The 20350-nt window shown below is 39.2% G+C and overlaps 1 protein-coding gene across 1 annotated transcript; it reads left to right on the forward strand.

The window, feature by feature from the left end:
* The first annotated feature begins 1140 nt into the window (after nt 1-1140).
* On the forward strand, nt 1141-19558 carry NTMT2 (N-terminal Xaa-Pro-Lys N-methyltransferase 2). Its single transcript, XM_059042339.2, is given in 6 exon segments — nt 1141-1302; nt 1304-1362; nt 12339-12514; nt 18261-18510; nt 19280-19404; nt 19406-19558. Coding segments are annotated over 6 exon segments (855 nt in total). The 5' UTR covers nt 1141-1210.
* Nucleotides 19559-20350: the final 792 nt, after the last annotated feature.

Here is a 20350-nt window from a genome sequence, read left to right on the forward strand (position 1 = left end):
TTGAGAATTTGAGCTAGCTTAATAAAGGGACCATTTACAAAGGTGTGGTAAGTTAAGTATAGAGAAATTACAAGGAATAGTATGTTATTTCAGGGTTTGTGACAGCTTGCTGTATCACTCCTCCGAGGCCTGAAGCAGCATGAGGAGGGAGCAGATATCAAAACTAGGAGAGGATATGTGTATGAGAAGACCCCTGGACAGGAGCTATGACTTTTCACCATAGGAAGTCGTCAGCCTATGGCATCTCTGCAGGGGAGGTGCCAGGGGAATAAGTACATTGAATCACTCTCCTCCAGCCTCCTGCTGGCACTACCCATTGGCAGAACTCAACCAGAAGCCAGAAGGCAAGGAAGTTCACTGATGTTGTCAATATAGTCCAGTCTCCAGTTGCACACAATAATGTGGGAAGAGTGGAGAGCAGACCTGGAGGGACAATCAAAAGATACCCAGTACAGAAATCAAATGAGTACTTATGAGGAAAATCATATCCATTATAGGCAGAGAGGAAGAAACAGGCTTACACAACTAGGTTGTTTAGAGCAAGCTAGATGGAAGAGTTTGGTGACAGAGAAGGGTATTTAACATCAGAACAGGCTTCCGTATAATTGTGTCTCTTGAAGATCCTTAAAAATGGGAAACACACATCCATCTCTATGAAACGATTTGGGCAAAACTGTACTGATGAAAGAAGTGTGGGTAGCTAAGATGACTTTGAAGGGTCCTTGTAACTTGAGGATATGGCATTCCAGGAGGAGTGATGGAAATCAGGGAACTGGATCTTATGCAAAATATTCACAACTCTTTGAAATGAAAATTAGGCTATTCCAATTTAGGAACCAAATTAAAGCAAGTATTCAGGGTGTTAGCCGGCTGTGCTCCTGCCTGTTTGAAGTGGCAGCTAAAGGAGGGAGGCGTGCTTTTTCCTGGATGAAGCAGGATCTCACTCAGCCTGTTTTCATCTTTAGTTAGCACCTGTTGGCTTGGAGTGGTGTCAGCCAAGCAATCAGACGGTAGATGTGCCAAGTGTCTGACCTCCCCGTGTCTGCCGCCCCTCCCCCCAAACCCCGTGACACTTCTTCTTCTGATACAAATGGACAGGGGCTGGTTTAAAATGACAGTTTCAAGTTCGTGTAGGAAGAGAAAGTTAATTCAAAGAAACAGCCAGGAAAGCTTCCTTCTTCTGTAGGGATAACTATTATCCCCTTTCACCATGGCCCACCTGGGAGCCCACTTTGCCTTCAGATCCCGCAGGCAGAAGACCAATGATGAACCCTGTCGACATAGCATGTCCTTTATTCTTCATTGCCGTTTGCAGTGACTTCTTTCAGAGCTATCTCTACCTGCTGGAAAATATTCCCCTGGGTAAGTGAGTCAGAGCTACTAGATAAGGGACAAGAAATGACTGGAGCAACTGTGTGAGTGTGAGATTGTGGGGCTTTTGCAAAAGGAATTAGAACAAGGACACTTTTCAGATAAAAAGGACACACAACCAATGTCAGTGGGCTTAAATGTTTCAATGGCATTCTTTTATGGAAAGTGCAAAGATCAAGTATTGCCTGGCAGGACAAGCCTATATTTGGGGACTTCCATGCACCTCAGACATGGGTAACTTGCTTCTCTGGGTGTTGGTTGCCTGAGTGTCAGGATTATAGAAATTAATTTCTTGAGTTTGGAAGGACATTTTTAATATTTGCAAAAATTTAGAGGTGGGCAAATTAGGTAACTCAAAGATGAGAATATTAATACAGAAGCATATCAACAAAGAATTTTTTTAAAGGCTAAACAATAATAGATAAAGGTTGTTGGTATGTGTGGCTGTGTGTGAGTGTGTGTGTGTGTGTGTGTGTGTGTGTGTGTTTATGCATGAGCACACACTCCACATAATCCTTTCTGGCCTTTCTAAATTACAATAATAGTCCAAGAGCTTAAAAGGAGCAGATTTTAGTTTGGTCTTTGAATATGAAGAAAAAAACTGGGCTGTAGTCTGTCTCCATTTTAGTTATTTCCTCTAGTTTTCAGGGAATTGGACAATAGGGCAATAAAAAGCTTATCTGGTTTGTCTACACCACTTTTCTCAGCCTCTGTGAAAATGGTTACTTCAGGGCACTCTTAACAACACTGAAGAGGAAATAACTTGTGATTAAGGAGTAAAGTATCTCCCTTTGATTTATATTTTCCCCCCATGAAAGCAGGAACAGTGTGTATCAACCCCAGTCTGCTTTGTTAAGGTTGCTGAAAGCCCCATTGTACATTTGATGTGGCCAGGGTTTCCAGACGTGAAAGGAGCTACATAATTCTTTGTATTGCATTCAAAACTATGTTAGCGGCTTACGAAAGTCTCTTTCTATAAATCCATTTCTGAAGGGAATCTTTACACATACAAATACTTTCATCTTATATTTATATATATTTCTTCTAAAAATTTCTCATTCATGACTCTATTTGATCCACACAGCCACGCTATGCAATAGGTAGGGTATTATTATTTTTCTACCCACCTTCTCACTCTTGCCCCCTATCTTATTTTTTCAAGTGAGGAAAAGAAAATTCAACGATGATGAGATCTAATCTAGATAGGTCTCATCTAGATACCAAAGCAAGAACCCAAGACCAGGGCTCTTTCTGGTAGATAGCACTACACATGAGTAATTCTTTTAGGACATTGTGTACATCTCATTTGTATTCAAATGGAAAAATTAGAGCAGTCTATTTGGAAGGTGATGATGTTCTGACCACTCCACATATTGTCAGAGCATTGCTTTTCTAGAGACAATCTTTGGGCCACACGTCAATAACAGTAGCTTGTTGGCTCATGTTGCATTAGTCTGGAGAAAGATATCAATTACAATAACTTATGAGAGGTTCACTAAGGGGCAGATGACTGCCAAATTTTAAAAATAATTATTAGAAAAGAAACTCATCTCTGAAAGTAGCTAAAGATGAATTAAAAGACCCCCCAAAATATTTATTAGACAAATTAAGGACCACTTACTAATAATTAATTGCAGGTTACCAATGTCCTGAGTTCAAATTCTGACACTGCTAGTGGTAGAGAAAATCACCTCTGCAAGTTACTAAAGTCCCTGAGCATCATTTTCCTCAAAACTGTGGGGCTGTTGGAGGATTAAATGCAATTATATATGTGAAACTAGCCAACGCTCAGTAAGCATTAGCTTTTTATCTCCTTCCTTAGAGTCACATCTCTTTTAAAGTCACCACGTAGCCTTCCTTAGAACAGGCATTACCGAAGATGATAAGCTTAATTTGCTATATGGGAGTTTTCAGCCTGCAGTGGATATTAGTATTTTCAGTTTGGAAATAAAACTCAGCCCCACTGAAGTGTTTTAAAGTTGGCATCCCCTCCTCCTGATGATTTCAAGACTTCATAGAAATGAAAATAAAGCCCTTCTTTTGGTTGGGGAACCCTACTGTAGAGTCTGCACAGAGAGTTTGTTGTTTGGGGTAGTTATGGGGAGAACAGTGGCTAACCGGACTCTTTGATTCCTTCTTTCCTTCCTTCCTTCCTCCAACTGCCTGTGTTAGGCAGCCAGGCTCACACCAGCACACCGTGCAGTGACATTCAGTCATGGGGACATTTGCTGAAATATCCCCGGCTAGCCTCAGTGATTCATGGAGAAGCAAGGGCAGGCATATTCAAAATCTCCAAAGGAAAACTTACCTATGCCATTGAATACAACAGGTCTTCACAAATAAATGGGAACAAGCTTATTACTGTTCTCAGTGGTTTACATATATTATCTCAGTTAATCCTCACAACATCTCTCTTAAGTGGTGCCGTTATTTTCTCCATCCTATATCTGAGGAACAGAGGAAGTAAGTAACTTGCCAAAGAACATGTGGTAGCGAGTGTAGAGCAGGATTAGAATCCAGGCAGTCTAGCTCCATGGTCTGTCTTTTTTAACCACAAAATCATGCTGCCTCCCAATGTAAATGGCAACTTGACAGATGAGAGGAGCAATATAAATTTTACCACATTTTTTTGAATTGACAGGAATACAAAACATAGTCTATGAGGAGCACTGGCTTTCTACTGAGATAATCAACAGGATGGGAAGCCAGTGAGTAGGTTCATATCATCTAGTTTTACCAGACCAAATTCAGCTGGAGGCTTGGAGTGAATGAATTTTCCAAAGGTGGCTGTTGGTGAACAAATCAGAAGTAGAATAGGAAAACAATTCGTATAAATCTCCAGTTTGTATACCAGTGCATGCAGGGGCCTATATATGTCCCAACTGGAGATGTTCATATAATTACTCCTCAGTAATTCTTCTAGCACTATCCACAGCATATTTCTAGTACATAGAAGTCAGCGAATATTTATTAATTATATATTGAGCAAGAATCTCTTACTCCTGGACATTGTTAAAGGCTTAGTTTAACTTCACATTTAGAACAATAGTTCCATGTGGTTTAGCAAAAGGAACAAAGGCTTTACATTTATTTATTTATTTATTTTTAACATCTTTATTGGAGTATAATTGCTTTACATTGTTGTGTTAGTTTCTGCTTTACAACAAAGTGAATCAGTTATACATATACATATGTTCCCATATCTCTTCCCTCTTGCGTCTCTCTCCCTCCCACCCTCCCTATCCCACCCCTCTAGGTGGTCACAAACCACCTAGCTGATCTCCCTGTGCCATAGGGCTGCTTCCCTCTAGCTATCTATTTTACATTTGGTAGTGTATATATGTCCATGCCACTCTTTCACTTCGTCTCAGCTTACCCCTCCCTCTCCCTGTGTCCTCAAGTTCATTCACTAGGTCTGCATCTTTATTCCTGTCCTGCACCTAGGTTCTTCAAAACTGCTTTTATTTTTAGATTCCATGTATATTTTTTAGCATATGGTATTTGTTTTTCTCTTTCTGACTTAAGGCTTTGCATTTAAATAGGTTTGGGTTAGGGCCTGGCTGTGACACTTCATTTCTGTATAATATTGAGTAAGTTACTAAATCTTTCTGATTTTCTCATTACTTACCTGTAAAATGATGATTATAATCCCAGTTTTGTAGTGTCGTTGTGAGAATCAGAGTGTGAAGAGATGACGTGAGAGTTCCTAGCGTAATGCCTGGAACATAGGAGGTACCCACTAATGGTTAGTAACCAACCCCCCTTCACTTACCCCTTTTTAGAAGAATTAGGCTCTGAGGAGGAAATTGAGAACAATGGCCATGACTTTGCCATCGTAATTAAAAACTAGAATTAATAAAAACATTTCCTATAATACACTTGGAACTTCCAAATGAAATTCAGCATACAACTCTTGGCATTTTTCAAATTGATTTCACCCCTGTGGTAGGCATTGCTGCACAACTCTTTGTACAGTGATACATTTTCCAAATGTTTATTGTTACCTTTGCTGTGCAAATGCTGTAAGATCATTTTTTCACTTTAAAGAAATGAAGAACCAGATAATTTCCCTTTATTTAGCAGACTTTCAGATACACAGTGTTAGATGGATGAAATATGAGTTTTGGATTTAAATAGATCTAGGTTTATATCCCAGTTGTATCACTCACTGGCAGTTTAGTTAACCTCTTGATGCCCTGTTTCCTTCTGCAGATAATCACATTTATCTTACATATTCAGTTAGATATAAATGCTTAGCATATGTAGCACATATATACATATTTGACCAGTGATAGTTAATATTTTTATTATTTGGGTATGCCTCATTAGGAGAGAAGATATATCCTCCTATAGTTTTTCATAAACTACAAAAAGTGTGACTTATTTGTGATTATGCTGGTTTTTCCTTATAGCCATTCACTACTTTGCTGAACCTGTGTATTATTCAAAGAACAAAAAGCTAGACAATATTCCTTTATTCAGTGAACATTTAAAGGAGGCCTGCTATGTGTTAAGTGTAATTATAAGTCCTAGGGTTACAAGGAAAATAAAATAGAGCTTTATCCTGAGAGTTTAGTGTGGGAGAGAGACCCACACAGATAATTTTTGTGGAATGTGGAAATCGTGATAGAGACAACTACAGGATGCTGCAGAGGTGCAGAGGAGGCGTGGTGACTGCTGAATCAGCTTCTGACTCTTCTGATGCAAAATCTCACCATGAAAAATCTGTCCCCAGTATCTTCACCTGAATTCTGACCTTTTCAAATTTGACAGTGGGTCAGGTAGAACACTCAAGTTGGAACAGAGAGTTAAGAAGACACTCAGCCAAGTGGGCAGGGGATGTGATTTGTGGTGGGAGCTTGAGTACATTCTTGATAAAGAGGGGAAAGTGTATTTTCCCTCCTTTCCCACCTCTCCTTACGTTATTTGTGTTGAAGGCTGAAAAGAATTTAGGGAACACTGAAATAGCTCTCAGTTGAAAAGAAAAAAACTCACTGAAACTTTCAGAGTAGGCAGTGCATTATTTTAGAGGCAAGAAACACCAGACACCTAAAGCATGCAGGGAAGAAATAAAACCTAGAGGGCCTCTCAGGGTAATTCTGAGACTTGTTAATGATGACTTTCTAGCATTCTGGCACACACAGACCCTTGGATTCTACCAGGAACATTGATAAAATCCCACTTCTTACCCTTTCCTGTTGGTGAAAACACAGATATGACTTTGTTTTTTTTTAGATTCCATATGTAAGTAAGATCATACATTATTTATCTTTCTCTGATTTATTTCACCTAGTATAATGCCCACAAGGTCCATCCATATTGTCACAAATGGCAGGATTTTCTTCCTTTTATGGCTGAGTAATATTCCATTGTGCCTATGTACATTTTCCTCCCTCCCTCCCTCCCTCCCTTCCTTCCTTAAATTTTTACCATTACTTCTTTAATGGCTAAAATGAGAAGTCATCACCTACAAATCTCTCTTATGGAAGATCTTACACTTCATAAAGGCATGTTCTAGTTGGACTTTCTTTTCTCTTATAAACTAACTTGATTCAATATTCTATCTCCAATCATTTCAAACTTACCATTTAAATCTAACCTACATATCCTCTGAAGACTCCCAGGTCAATTTTCAGTTGACAAACAGGTCTAACATTTGGAATAAAGTCTAAAATAGTTACATCCGACTATTAAAAAAAAGAAAAAGGAAAAGGTACTCAGCAAACATAGACACTTATCTCTCAACAAAATTTTTCTTAGAGACTTCACAAGATCTTTGTTCTTCTTCAGGGCAAATTCACATGTACTTTATTTTTATTTTTGTAACAAGTAAGCCATTGGAAGGTCCTTGGGAGTTCAGCTCATAATGTAGGTCAAGAAATAAGTACCATATTATATCAAGAACTAATAGAGTGTCTAGCCTCTTAGACTACCCCCAAGTTTCACAAAAACATTGCAATCATGCAAGAATAAGCCCCTAGATGTATTTCTATAATAAAAAGGCACAGGCTGATGACTGATAACCTTATCTGAATCAACTGACACCATTGCAGGAGCTATCAAGAAGGGAGAACCTGGGGCTGGCCATTACACCTCCTATATCTTTTTAGTGAAATGTTCCTGTCAATTAGGTGACAAGCCCATAACCATAAAAACTTACCTATTCAGTCTGACCCCTGCTGAGCTTGGCATTCACTCATAGTCTAAATGTTGCTGGCATAATGGACCATCCCCATTTCCAGATTAAGGGTTTTAATAAACTCCACCAACTTGTTGACTTAACCAGGTGATGATGAGTGTGGCTGTTTTGCTGCTTTGGTTGGATCAACAAGAGAGTACTGGGCTGTGGCTTGCCTGTGATCCCAAGAAGCATTCAACTCTGGGAAGACTTTGTAAGCTGTGATTTCCTAGCCTGGTTTTCTGAGACATACAGAAGAATTTGGAACAGTCATGTTTTTGGCATGGTGATGATTAATTTTTGTCGTCCCTGTTGAAATTATCAGCATTTCTTGAGCTACCTGTTTACACAACACTTTACCAAGTACTAGGGAAGGGGGACTGGTGTAGGTCAGTGGTTTCCAATGTTTTTGAACATGAGGATGCTCCTTTTAATGTTTTATTTTCTCAATCAGTAACTAACTTGAGTATAAAATGTCAAAAAATCTATATATTATTAATAGTTTTAAACGATTTGTATTTTTAAAATGACAATCTATTGTTGGTTAATATATATGGGAGGTATAGTATATAGCATTGTTAGTCTCTAGAAAATAAAGTACATGGGAACTGATTCCTGTACCCCTTTTAGCAAATTCATGATCATTCAAGGGTCCAAATGTTGGCCACATCCAGTGTTTTCAAGTTGGGAAATACTGATTTAACTCCACAGATGAAGCATACTAAAATGGATAGTAGTAGTGTTTATTGGATTTTTAACTTTTAGAATCAAAGTTTGGGATTATGTAACCATTGTTCAATTCAAAGCCAAGTAGTGCATTAGTCCAACGTCACAATCTTTGTTTACCTGAAGAAAAATGTTCCTAGTTAAGGTTAAATAGATTATCTTTTCTTATACTCCTTCTACATAAAATTATGTCATATTTTGGTTTGCTTAATATCCAGATTGTAACATTTTTATACGGTTGTATATTTTACTTAGAACTTTCAACTGTCTTTTACTTTTGTTGATTGAGGTTAAAAATATGTCTTCCTAAGAATATCACTAATGTCTCCTTACTTCTTACCTACTGTCTATTATCCAGAATCCAGTTCATTCTACTTCCTGAAAATATTTTTTTAAAGCCTATGTTTTCTGTTGTAATATAAACTGATTTCTTTCTAGATCTGATAGTATCTGTCATTTTGGGATTTCTTTTCATTGGATTCCTGGGTTAATTTCATTGTCTTTCATTGTATATCTTCTCTTGATTTTAACCCTCATTGTGCTGGAATATAGCTTCAAAAAACTTCTGAAGAATGAATCCATGGGAGGTAAATATTCTTTCACCATTTGAATGGTAACAAATTTTAGCTTCAAAATAATTTTCGCTCAGAATATTGATGACACTGCTCCACTGTTTTCCAGGGTTTCAGATGAGATCTGTGTTATATGGCTGATTCTAGTTCTTTGAACATAGGGTTGCCAGATAAAATATAAAAGGCCGGCTAAATTTAAATTTAAGATAATCAACGAACAATTTTTTAGTATAAGTATGTCCCATGCAATGTGTGATATTTCAAGTGTATTTATACTAATAGATTATCCATTGATTATCTAAACTTCAAAACTAATTGTGTGTCCTGTATTTTTATTTGCTAAATCTGGCAACCCTACTTGAAGGTCAGCAAACTTTTCCCTCTAAATAACTTAATCATCTTCTCATTACTCTTTGTGATGTGAAATTTCCTAAAGATATGTATAAATGTGACTTTTATTTAATTATTAGTATTTTAAAATCCATACTGCTCAGTACTTTTGGACCTTATAGTCTCTTTCAGCTCTGGGAAATTTTTTCTATTATTTCTGTGATAATTTTCTGGTTTTGAGAATCCTAATTAGCTTGATGTTGGGTCTTCTGAATTGTCTTTTTTTAAAAAATATTTTTCAAATTTTCTTTTTGATTCTAGCTCATTCTTTTCATTGAATTTTGAGCACTGATGGAATGTACTTAGCACTTTCAACTCATACAACTTTTATTTATTTATTTATTTATTTGTTTTGGCTGCGCTGGCTTTTCATTGCTGTGCGCGGGTTTTCTCTAGTTGCAGTGAGCGGGGGCTATTCTTTGTTGCAGTGCGCGGGCTTCTCATTGTGGTGGCTTCTCTTATTGCGGAGTACAGGCTCTAGGCACGCAGGCCTCAGTAGCTGTGGTGCGTGGGCTCAGTAGTTGTGGCTCATGGCCTCTAGAGCGCAGGCTCAGTAGTTGTGGCACACAGGCTTAGTTGCTCCACGGGCATGTGGGATCTTCCCAGACAGGGCTCGAACCCGTGTCTCCTGCATTGGCAGGCAGATTCTTAACCATTGCGCCACCAGAGAAGTACATGAATTGTCTTTATAGCTCTAATCTTTTTACTTCTGTTTTCCATATCTAACTTTTCCTTTATGTCCTGATAATTTACTCAACGTTATATTCTAAAGTGTTTGGTAATCAAAATTTTAATTTCTAAGAATTCTTTATTATTCTTTAAATTATCATTTTCTTGACATCTTCGATTTATGGATGCACCTGTTCTCATACCTCTTCAAGGATGTAAGTTTTTGTTTAGTTTTTGTTTAAATTCTCATTCATTTCCTGGATTATTTCTATTTCTTTGGGGTCAGTTTGTTTGTTTTCTTTTTGTGGTACGCGGACCTCTCACTGTTGTGGCCTCTCCCATTGCGGAGCACAGGCTCCGGACGTGCAGGCTCAGTGGCCATGGCTCAAGGGCCCAGCAGCTCTGCGGCATGTGGGATCTTTCCGGACCGGGGCACGAACCGGTGTCCCCTGCATTGGCAGGTGGATTCTCAACCACTGCGCCACCAGGGAAGCCCTGGGGTCAGTTTTGATTGTCTATCTGTATCTTTGTTTTGCAGACTGCCATTTTACCCCCCATGTGTTTGGAAATCATTGTTTATCCATAGTTAGAAATGAAGGACAGGGTCAATGATTTTAGGTAATGAAGAAGGTTTCCTCTGTTATATACTTCTCCACTGAATAGAAAGGATGACAAGAAGCTCTACGTTTGCCGGTAGATCTTGCCAGACTCTGAGTATGAGCAAATGAGGTACTTGGAATCCTCTATATGCCAGAATGAGTAGTGTTCTAGGATTCCAACACTAACTGGTCTAGTTCTCCTAAGGCACTTAATTAATTTTTTTTTCCTTTTTTTAAGAGAAGAGACATATTTACCCTCCTTAGGATTATAGCTGTGCTGCTTGTCACTTTTGTGGGGAGTGCATTGGTCACCTCACCAGTTGGCCTGTAGACAGATTTTTTTTTTTTAATTAACTCTTACTTCCTTTTGCAACTATCCTGAGCTGTAAATTCTTTAGCTCTGTTCCATCTGCTTTATCTTTTTTTTGTCTTCCAGAAATTTGTTGAAATCATGAATCCATTGGTGGCCCCTTCTCATTTTCTTCACTGTTAAGGGTTGAGTTTATTAAAATGATTCTTGGGGAGTACTGGGGAGCAGGGAGAACAAATGAATGTATTCAGCCTACAGTCTTGAACCATAAGTTTCTCCCTTTTATCTCACTTTCTATCATTTCCTTCTGAATATCCTCTAATGAAAATTTTTTGTTTGTTTGTTTGTTTGCGGTACTCAGGCCTCTCACTGTTACGGCCTCTCCCGTTGCGGAGCACGGGCTCCGGATGCGCAGGCTCAGCGGCCACGGCTCACGAGCCCAGCCACTCCGCGGCACATGGGATCCTCCCGGACCGGGGCACGAACTCGTGTCCCTGCATCGGCAGGCGGACTCTCAACCACTGCGCCACCAGGGAAGCCCCTAATTAAAATATTTTATATCAGCAAGTGTGCCTTTTGGTTTGAAAAACGCACTTAAATGCATACTCATTTACCCCTCAGAAGTAGAACACTGGGCTTCCGTGGTGGCGCAGTGGTCGAGCGTCTGCCTGCCGATGCAGGGGACGCGGGTTCGTGCCCCTGTCCGGGAGGATCCCGCGTGCCGCGGAGCGGCTGGGCCCGTGAGCCGTGGCCGCTGAGCCTGCGCGTCCGGAGCCTGTGCTCCGCAACGGGAGAGGCCGCAACAGTGAGAGGCCCGCGTACTGCAAAAAAAAAAAAAAAAAAAAGAAGTAGAACACATGTTTTTTCTAAAAGTAAATGTCTTAAAATACCTGAAATAATGAAATGACATAGTATATGTGAATATGCCTAGCACACTACCTGGTACAGAATAGTTGCTCAATAAATATTACATTTCTTTTTATTATTTTATTTTCAGAAGATATAGCTCAAGCGCATTTTCTGTAATGTTGGTACAGACAGATATTTGGGTATGCGTTGCATAAAAAAAAGAGATGAAAAAATAGCTATGCCTAATCTACCTCGTGATTAGAAGTAAAGATTAGTGAGTAAATTCTCATAAAATATTTGAAGGTCAAAGGTAAAACTTACTTTGAATCTTGCATTATTTATTGTACTGTAGCAAACATTGTTCAGCTTTTTTTAACAGTGACAAGCTATTTTTAAAATTAAACTCTAATGTTATTAAATCATGAAAATGCCACATGATTGTGATTTATGCATGAGATACCTGAAGATCATAGGAGTTAAGAACTTTACCCAAGGTTACATAGCAAGTAAGTCACTGAGCCAGAACTCAAACCCAGATCTTCTGACATCAAACTAATACCCTTTCTTCCACAGCACAAATTTGCAGGATTCTAAGAGGAAATTCAATGCATGATAAGAATAAACTTGTTCTGCCATTTAAATACTGATAAGTATTAATAATATTTCATTTGCAGTGAAATTGTATGCTTTAACTAGTCAAGTCATCAATGGTGAGATGCAGTTCTATGCCAGAGCTAAACTCTTCTACCAAGAAGTACCAGCTACAGAAGAGGGTATGATGGGAAATTTCATTGAACTGTCCAACCCAGATATCCAGGCCTCTCAGGAATTTCTTAGGAAATTTGTTGGAGTGAGTTATCCAACTGCAGTTTGATGAGGAGGCAAAGTCCTTGCAAATATTGAGCTCACACGCTTCTGTGTTGTTGCTTAAGTCATATTAAAGCCATATGGCTCAGCCAAGAGTTTAGTGCGAAGGCCTGTTTTAAGATGTTCAGAAAGGATAGGTCACCTTAAATGACTGGTTTGTCCCACTTGGCATTTCACCCTCCTAGCACCAGCTAATTTCTTATGCTACAGGGGAAGGTGAACTAGCAGTGTTAATATTACAATTAGTGGATTAAGAAGACTTCCCTTTCAGAGTCTCATAGATAAACCATTGATACCCAGATGATTGATGAGAGATCATGCCATTTTGGGTTCTGGGGTGATTTTTTGAGTCCCTGTAATAAAAATTCAATGTTGTAAGGAAATGCAAGCTATGTTCAGTCTAAAAGTGGTAAGTATAGTAGAATCTCTTTATATTATTCTATACATAGTTGAGACATTGCCTTGAAAGAATGTGATCCCTTTGTAGACTTGGTGTTGGGTGAAACTCCACTTCCTTACTTCCACGCCATATGCGCACGGATCATATACTGTAGGGGCCAAAATCTTGGGCTCTAGAGTCATTACAGTTCTTCTTACTATATAAGCAACCTTGGGCTTATTCCTTAAATGCTCTTAAACCTCAATTTTTCACCTGTGACTGGGGCATAACCACAGAACTCACCTCATAGGATAATGTGAAGCTCAAATGAGATAATATAAGTCAAGTGATTACTTTAGTGCACATAATTATTGCCCAATAAATCTAATTTATTGCTACTACTACTAATAACAAGCTTTCATAAAATGCATTCATTATACTTTAAGGAGCTTCATTCAGTTGTTAGAATAGACTTAACCCACACAATAAAGCTGTTGTTGGTTCTACTGAGAACAAAGTCCTACCCAGCAAATAGGTTTTGTTACAATTCACTATGAAGTCATTCGTTTGAAATTTGGAGTCCATTTTATTCTAATGGAGGAAACATTAAGAATATTATAAATATTTGGGGTTATGTTGTCAACCTATTTTGAAGCATAACATTAATAATATCCCTAGTGTTGAGGTGAGGTTCACTTCACATCCAACTTCCCTGGAGCACCCTTTGCCTGAGTATAGAAAAAAGGATCAGGATGGAGCACCTATTGGGCCAAAGTGGACGTCAGCTGTGGCCATAAAGGACTATGGAGCTAGGGATGTTGGCTTGGGCTATTTCTAGGTCAGGTTAACCTGGAATATTTTTAAATGAGTGTTGCTGACTGATTTCACTGAGCACTTTTTCTGAGATAGTCAGTCTCTCTGATAAGCACTTTAGAAGCACTGTCTTATTTACTCTTCATAATAATTCTGTGAGGTAAGTACTATTATCATTTCTTGTTTTCACAGTTGTGGAAACTGAGGCTTGCAGAGGTTAAGTAAGTTTTCAAGGTTACACAGTTGGTAAGAGACAGAGCTGGGAGTTATGCCTGGCAAGGTCTGTACACAAAACTCCCTGCTCTTATCCACGACATATTTTTTCCATTTGTCTCATGAAGCAGAAAAATCCCTGCTTTGTGTGTGTGTGTGTGTGTGTGTGTGTGTGTGTGTACCACAGACCTCAACTCTCCTCCAGTCTGGCCAAGAGCAATCCCTCCTGCTCGCCTCATGGTGAGGCTGACTTTGATCCCAATGCATTTCAGAAGCTTAGTTAGTAATCCAGCTGTCTTGTCACTCCATGTGGAATGCCAAGCTGACCACAGGGATGCTGGTCAGACAGAGCCCATACACACGCCCATGGACCCGGGAAAGGAAGCAGCCTTGTGCTTGCATATTTATGTTGGAAAAGAGCAGCCTGCTCTTTTCAAACAAATATAAGGAGTCCTTCTTAGTAGACTAGGCTCATTGTGAAGGTGTGACCTCTAACTAAGTACAAACACAGTCTTTTTAAAGAAATGATATTTTGGTACTTTGACCTTAATAATATGCTAAATTAGTATCCAGGTCAAGATACAAGGAGTTAGGGAATATGAGTATCTGACATGATTTATCCTTGTGTCAACTGGGAAAAGACAGATTGTTTAATTTAAAGTTTTTCTTTCCTTTCAACACTTCGTGACATGAGACAGTGGGAAAAGGTGTTTAAACTTGTTGCAAATGTGCTTACTTTAGCAAATATACAAATGATACCAAGATGATGTCAACAGCATAGCTGATAACATTCCTTACTTCTAGCTTTCTATTGGGGAAAGTAGAAATTTATAAAAAGTAATTGGTATTTGATGATATTTATCTCTTGACATTTTTCAGAGATTGGATGACTAAAAAATTTGGGGCTAACTTGTATTTCATGGTTTTTATAAAGTGGCATTTAGCACTTTCATTTTAGCTTTAAGCTCCAATGGAAAGAAGGTAAAATAATATTCTTCAAAACAAAATACATAGGCAGAATCAAGATGAAAATGAAATTTCGGGCTTCCCTGGTGGCGCAGTCGTTGAGAATCCGCCTGCCGATGCAGGGGACACGGGTTTGTGCCCCGGACTGGGAAGATCCCACATGCTGCGGGGCGGCTGGGCCTGTGAGCCATGGTCGCTGAGCCTGTGGGTCCGGAGCCTGTGCTCCGCAACGGGAGAGGCCACAACAGTGAGAGGCCTGCGTACCGCAAAGAAAAAAAAAAAGAAAAAGAAAAGAAAATGAAAATGAAATTTCTAAGAATATTTCACTATTTTATATGAATCCATAAATATGAAGATAGGATAATAAATGAAAATAACAAAACATCTTGTTTTGAAATCACATATTGGATGGAGTTCAGGTCACATTCATGGAAGAGCATCAAATTTCAATCCAGTCACAGTAGTGGGCAGCCGTGGTATCCAAGAGGCTAGAGATGTTGTTCCCAAGATCAGCCTTCTCAGAGGTGCTGCATGTGAATGAGAGACAGAGGAATAAACGTGGTGCCAGGATATGAGAAGTAGTGCCAACCATGTGGAGTGATATGCAATAAAGAGAACTAGGCAGTAGTGGCGAAGGGCTAAGGTGCTCAGGATTTGAGTGAAAGGCATCTTTTGTATTTGTAAATAACTTGTTTCAAGGATAACTGTGGTCAGATATCACACGTCTAAGTTGGTGAAAAATATACATCAGAGGATGCGCATTTTCAAGGAAGTTCTATTGTAAATATTTCACCTTTTTGGGCCTCAGTTTCTTTGCCTGAAAAAGTAGGGAGATTAGACATGAATGGTTTTAAAATTCAGGGTTGTGCTGAGATCCTTCAAGGGCTTATTGGAAGAATGATAGAAAGGCTGAGTGGGTGAGGCCCTGCCTCACTTTAACCAGAACAGCTTCATAGTTATTTGTTCATTGAGAAAAAGGAGTTAAGCTGTTATAACCTTCTTGAAATCCTCTGGCATAGATCTCTGTTGTCTCTGTTTTATTGTCCCATGGTTCAATTTTTAAAACCACTTGCTATAATAATGTGAGCAACATGATCAGTAGAGGCTTTAGGGCCAAATAATGATAAGAAAAAATTATAATGAGAATCTCTAGTTAAGCACACAGATTTCAACTAAAGTCATTTTCAGTAGCTTAAAATAATTTCCCTATATTTCCCTCCATCTTGTTTATGTTATAAATTTATTTAAAAGATGCTACTTTTATGGCCTTCATAAAATAAAACTTTAGCCTAGGAGTTTTAATGAATTAGCTTAGTTTAAATTATAGTATCTGAATGAAGGATGTAGCATCTTGTAAGTAGGAATGGCAAACAAATGGCCCATGTACTACCACTTCCCATTCCCATATTCAAGGCAGACATAACTAATCAATCATAAACCTCTTCCTGATAAGTCTGAATGAAGCCTTAGAATTCTCTTCAACATAACGTTAGACAGCTACTACCAAGGGAATCAGAGTTGTGGCACTGGAGGTGACAGCCCTAAGGTAGAACTGGCATTGGATTCACACAGTTCACTGTTCAAATTCTAGTTCTGCCATTAGCTGGGTGATATTAAAAAAAGTCTAAGGAGCTTCCCTGGTGGCGCAGTGGTTGAGAGTCCGCCTACCGATGCAGGGGACACTGGTTCGTGCCCCGGTCCGGGAAGATCCCATGTGCCGCGGAGTGGCTGGGCCCGTGGGCCATGGCCGCTGAGCCTGAGCATCCGGAGCCTGTGCTCCGCAAAGGGAGAGGCCACAACGGTGAGAGGCCCGCGTACCGCAAAAAAAAAAAAAAAAAAAAAAAAAAAAGTCTAAGGGTCCTCATCTCCAAATTGGAGAACAATCATTATCTTGTGGGACTTTTTGATTACTATAGTTATGGATGCAAAGAGCTTGCTACACACAAGCAGTCAGTAAATCGTGATTATTATTGTTTCCTCTGAAAAGAAATTACAATTACTTCACTTTTTGTTCTTCTTTGTTCTTGCTGTAAGGAAGGCCTTTTGAGTAGACTGGAAAGCAGCGTTTCTGATGTTTCCTTCTGCTTAAACTTCACCTTTTGATCCTTAGCCAATTGTTTTTGTTTAAACCCTTAGGTCCTGAGAAATCAAGAGTAGACTTTCTCCTTAAGAACTTGATTGACAACTTCAAGTATCTTGTTACTGTAATTTCTAGCACAAAACCTATTCAGCAGCCATCCCAACTGTGACCAAATAATTTAGACCAGCTGAATCTTATATACACACACACACACACACATATCCATATATATTCATATATATGTATATATGCACATACACATATATACACATATACATACATATCATAGATATATACTGGTCATGTACACATACATATGTGTATATATGTATATGTGTGTATTACTTTATAGAAGCAAGTTTGAGAAAGCTTTTATTGGCTGATTTCCTCCTATCTCTACCCCCTATTCATCTTTCACCCTCAGTTAATTTAATGCAGAGATTTACTTTAAAAAAAATTTCAGGGCTTTTGTGCCCAGTAAATCATGTAGCTTCTGGTACAAAATCATAAGACAATTTTTAGCATGAAAAGAGATAAGGGGACTTTACTGCAACCACCTTTTATCCTCATGAATGTTCTGTGTGCCATTGAGGCTGAGTTTGAAGTAAAATCCTGGCCTGGGAATGAAACAGTTTGCATTTCCTCAGCTCAAGTCTTAAAAGTTATCTTCCACACAAGAATAGTAGATAATTCAGAGCCCCCAAAATCAGTTCTGAAAAAAATAAAATTTCAGTTATCCATCCCAGTATGAATTGAAATGTTTTCATTGCATGAATTTGAAAAGTAATTTTAAAACTCTGAAAGACTCTCATTGCTTTGCTCTCTCCTTTTTTTAACAAGGCAATAAGCTACGGTGCAGATCCATTTAGCTGTGGGTTTGACCCAAATTTACAGTTAACAAAGTTCTATTTTCATAGGGCTTTCAAAGGCCCATTTATCTTAGAGAAAATTACCCAGTTTTCAAACTTAAGACATTATTTTCTAAAATCCTATTTTGAAATTCTTTGAAAGACCTATATTTGAATAAAATAAAGAAGGCAAAAACTAGACATGTTTGGATTTTTTTTGAAAAAAGTCATTGAATATTTTATAACTTGATTGTGGTAGTGTTTACATGCCTGTATACATTTGTCCAAACTCATTGAATGGTATACTTAAAATAGTACATTTAATTATATGAAATTGACCCAAATAATGTTTATTTAAAGAGGTAATTGAGTGTCCAAACTCAGGGTAAGTGTCTGTTCCTGAAGTATTCCACAAGGTACCTTTCTGCAGGGGCCTGGGAGAGCTGGGACAGACTGTGCCCTGGGTTGCGGCTCTGGGATAGGAAGGGTCAGCAAGCAGGTCCTGTTGCTGGTTTTCAACACTGTGGAACTGGTGGACATGATGGAATCGTTCCTCCTCGAGGCACAGAACTACCTGCAGGTCAGAGGGGACAAGATAGAAAGCTACGACTGCTACAGTCTGAAGGAATTCACACCCCCACTGGGGAGATACGATGTCATCTGGATTCAGTGGGTCTCTGGTTAGTCCTGCATGGCATTGCATCTGTCATTCTCCCCTTTCCAGATAGAGAAGAAAACACATGGGGCTGATTGGAGGATTTGTGGAGGCAGAACAAGGACACAAAGGGAGATCTGGCTATAGTTGTGCTTAGAACAGTTAGCGAACCTTAGGTGTCATGGGAACTCCCCCAAAGCTCTGGTCCTCCAGATTTCTCCCATAACATCCTCTGAACAAGCTTACAATTCCCATCCTTAGGGATGGAGTGCCTTTGGACCAACCTAAATCATAGAAGAAACCTAAATATTTGAAAATCTTTAAAAAGTGGGGACAAAAAGAGTCTATCCCCATTTACTGGCAAAACTAGACTTTCTTAGATTTAAATTCCCAGGAAATGAGACAGTGGTGAATTGGATTTTGGTCTGAGTGTGTGTGTGTGTGTGTGTGTGTGACACAGAGGAATGATGACAGAGTTGGGCTGTCCAGGGGACATGGAGGGAACCCAAGGGATGAGAAATAGTTTATCTTGTGCCTGGGAGGTAGATAGACTAGGTAGGATAATATCTATTTTGTAGAGCATACACTGATCCACCTCAAAGAAGATACCTGTCCTCTTATCTAAATTCTCAAAGCCTCTTGCAGCAAAACAATCAGGCTATTAAATAATTCATGAATGAGTGAACAAATGAGCTCCTGATTTGTAGCCCTGTGGTCATTCCGCCTTTCCTACTCACCTCCTTTCCCACCAACCCTTTCATCCTCTTCCCCCTTTTACTTGGCCTCACCTGTAGGGTACCTGACAGTTAAAGACCTTCTTGCATTTCTTTCCCGGTGCCGAGATGGCCTGAAAGAAAACAGCATCATGATACTAAAGGACAAAGTGGCTAGGGAGGGCTGCATCTTCCATCTGTCTGACATCTTCCATCTGTGTGACTCGGGATATGGACATCCTCCAGAGCCTCATTAGGAAGAGTGGGCCGGTGGTGCTGGGCCAGGAGAAGCAGAACGGCTTTCCAGAGCAGTGCATCCCAGTGTGGATGTTTGCACTGCATAACAATGGACACTCCTGACCAGCTGTGGGAGTGAACGGCTGCACTGCACAGTAGTGCTTTGGGAAGAGGTGTTCTCCTCTGAGGTGCCCCTTGTAATTCACATAGGAGTGAAGGGAAGGGACTACAGCATGTTTGGAAATGACTGATGTAATACGTACATGTTTCCACTAATTATGTAAGTACATGCACACACTCTGTGGATTTTCCAAAAGAGAAATGGAAAGTGGCATCTGGAAAAACTGCTAAACTGTACAAGTGTACACAAAAAACAGAAAAAGGAGTAACGTTCACAAAATCTAAACTGCCTTGGTCTCTGAAGATTTGCATTATAGAGTAGTTTAGGGTGGGTGGGGTAAAGCCTAGACCACCTTTCTCTGCCCTCATGCTGGATACATTATACTTCCTTCCTCCTTGGGAATACTACTTCTCTAGATAAAAATCTCCCCCTAATTAAGAAGGCACCAGTCAAAATAATCTTATAAAAACAATTCCATTACTTAATTTTGTCTTTAGCTTTAGCAGAAAAAAAGACTATGGTTTCACTTTCTATTTTGGGTCAGTTTCACCACCCAGTGATGTAATATGGATATAATTTGATAACAAAAGTCTGCATTTCAGTGATGGGGAAGTGTCTCCTTTCAGGAGAAAATGTTTTACCCTTGAAATTTCAGCTGTGAACATATAAGTAAATGTCATTGATAATCTAATTTTAGCCATTGTCTTCCAACACAACTTGCTTCATTGCAGCTGCTCCTGTTTCCTTGATTGATATGACTGTACATTGGAAAGAGAAACGAAATGATAAACCTG

The sequence above is a fragment of the Kogia breviceps genome, chromosome 1, assembly GCF_026419965.1.
Source record: "Kogia breviceps isolate mKogBre1 chromosome 1, mKogBre1 haplotype 1, whole genome shotgun sequence".
Lineage (NCBI taxonomy): Eukaryota > Metazoa > Chordata > Mammalia > Artiodactyla > Physeteridae > Kogia > Kogia breviceps.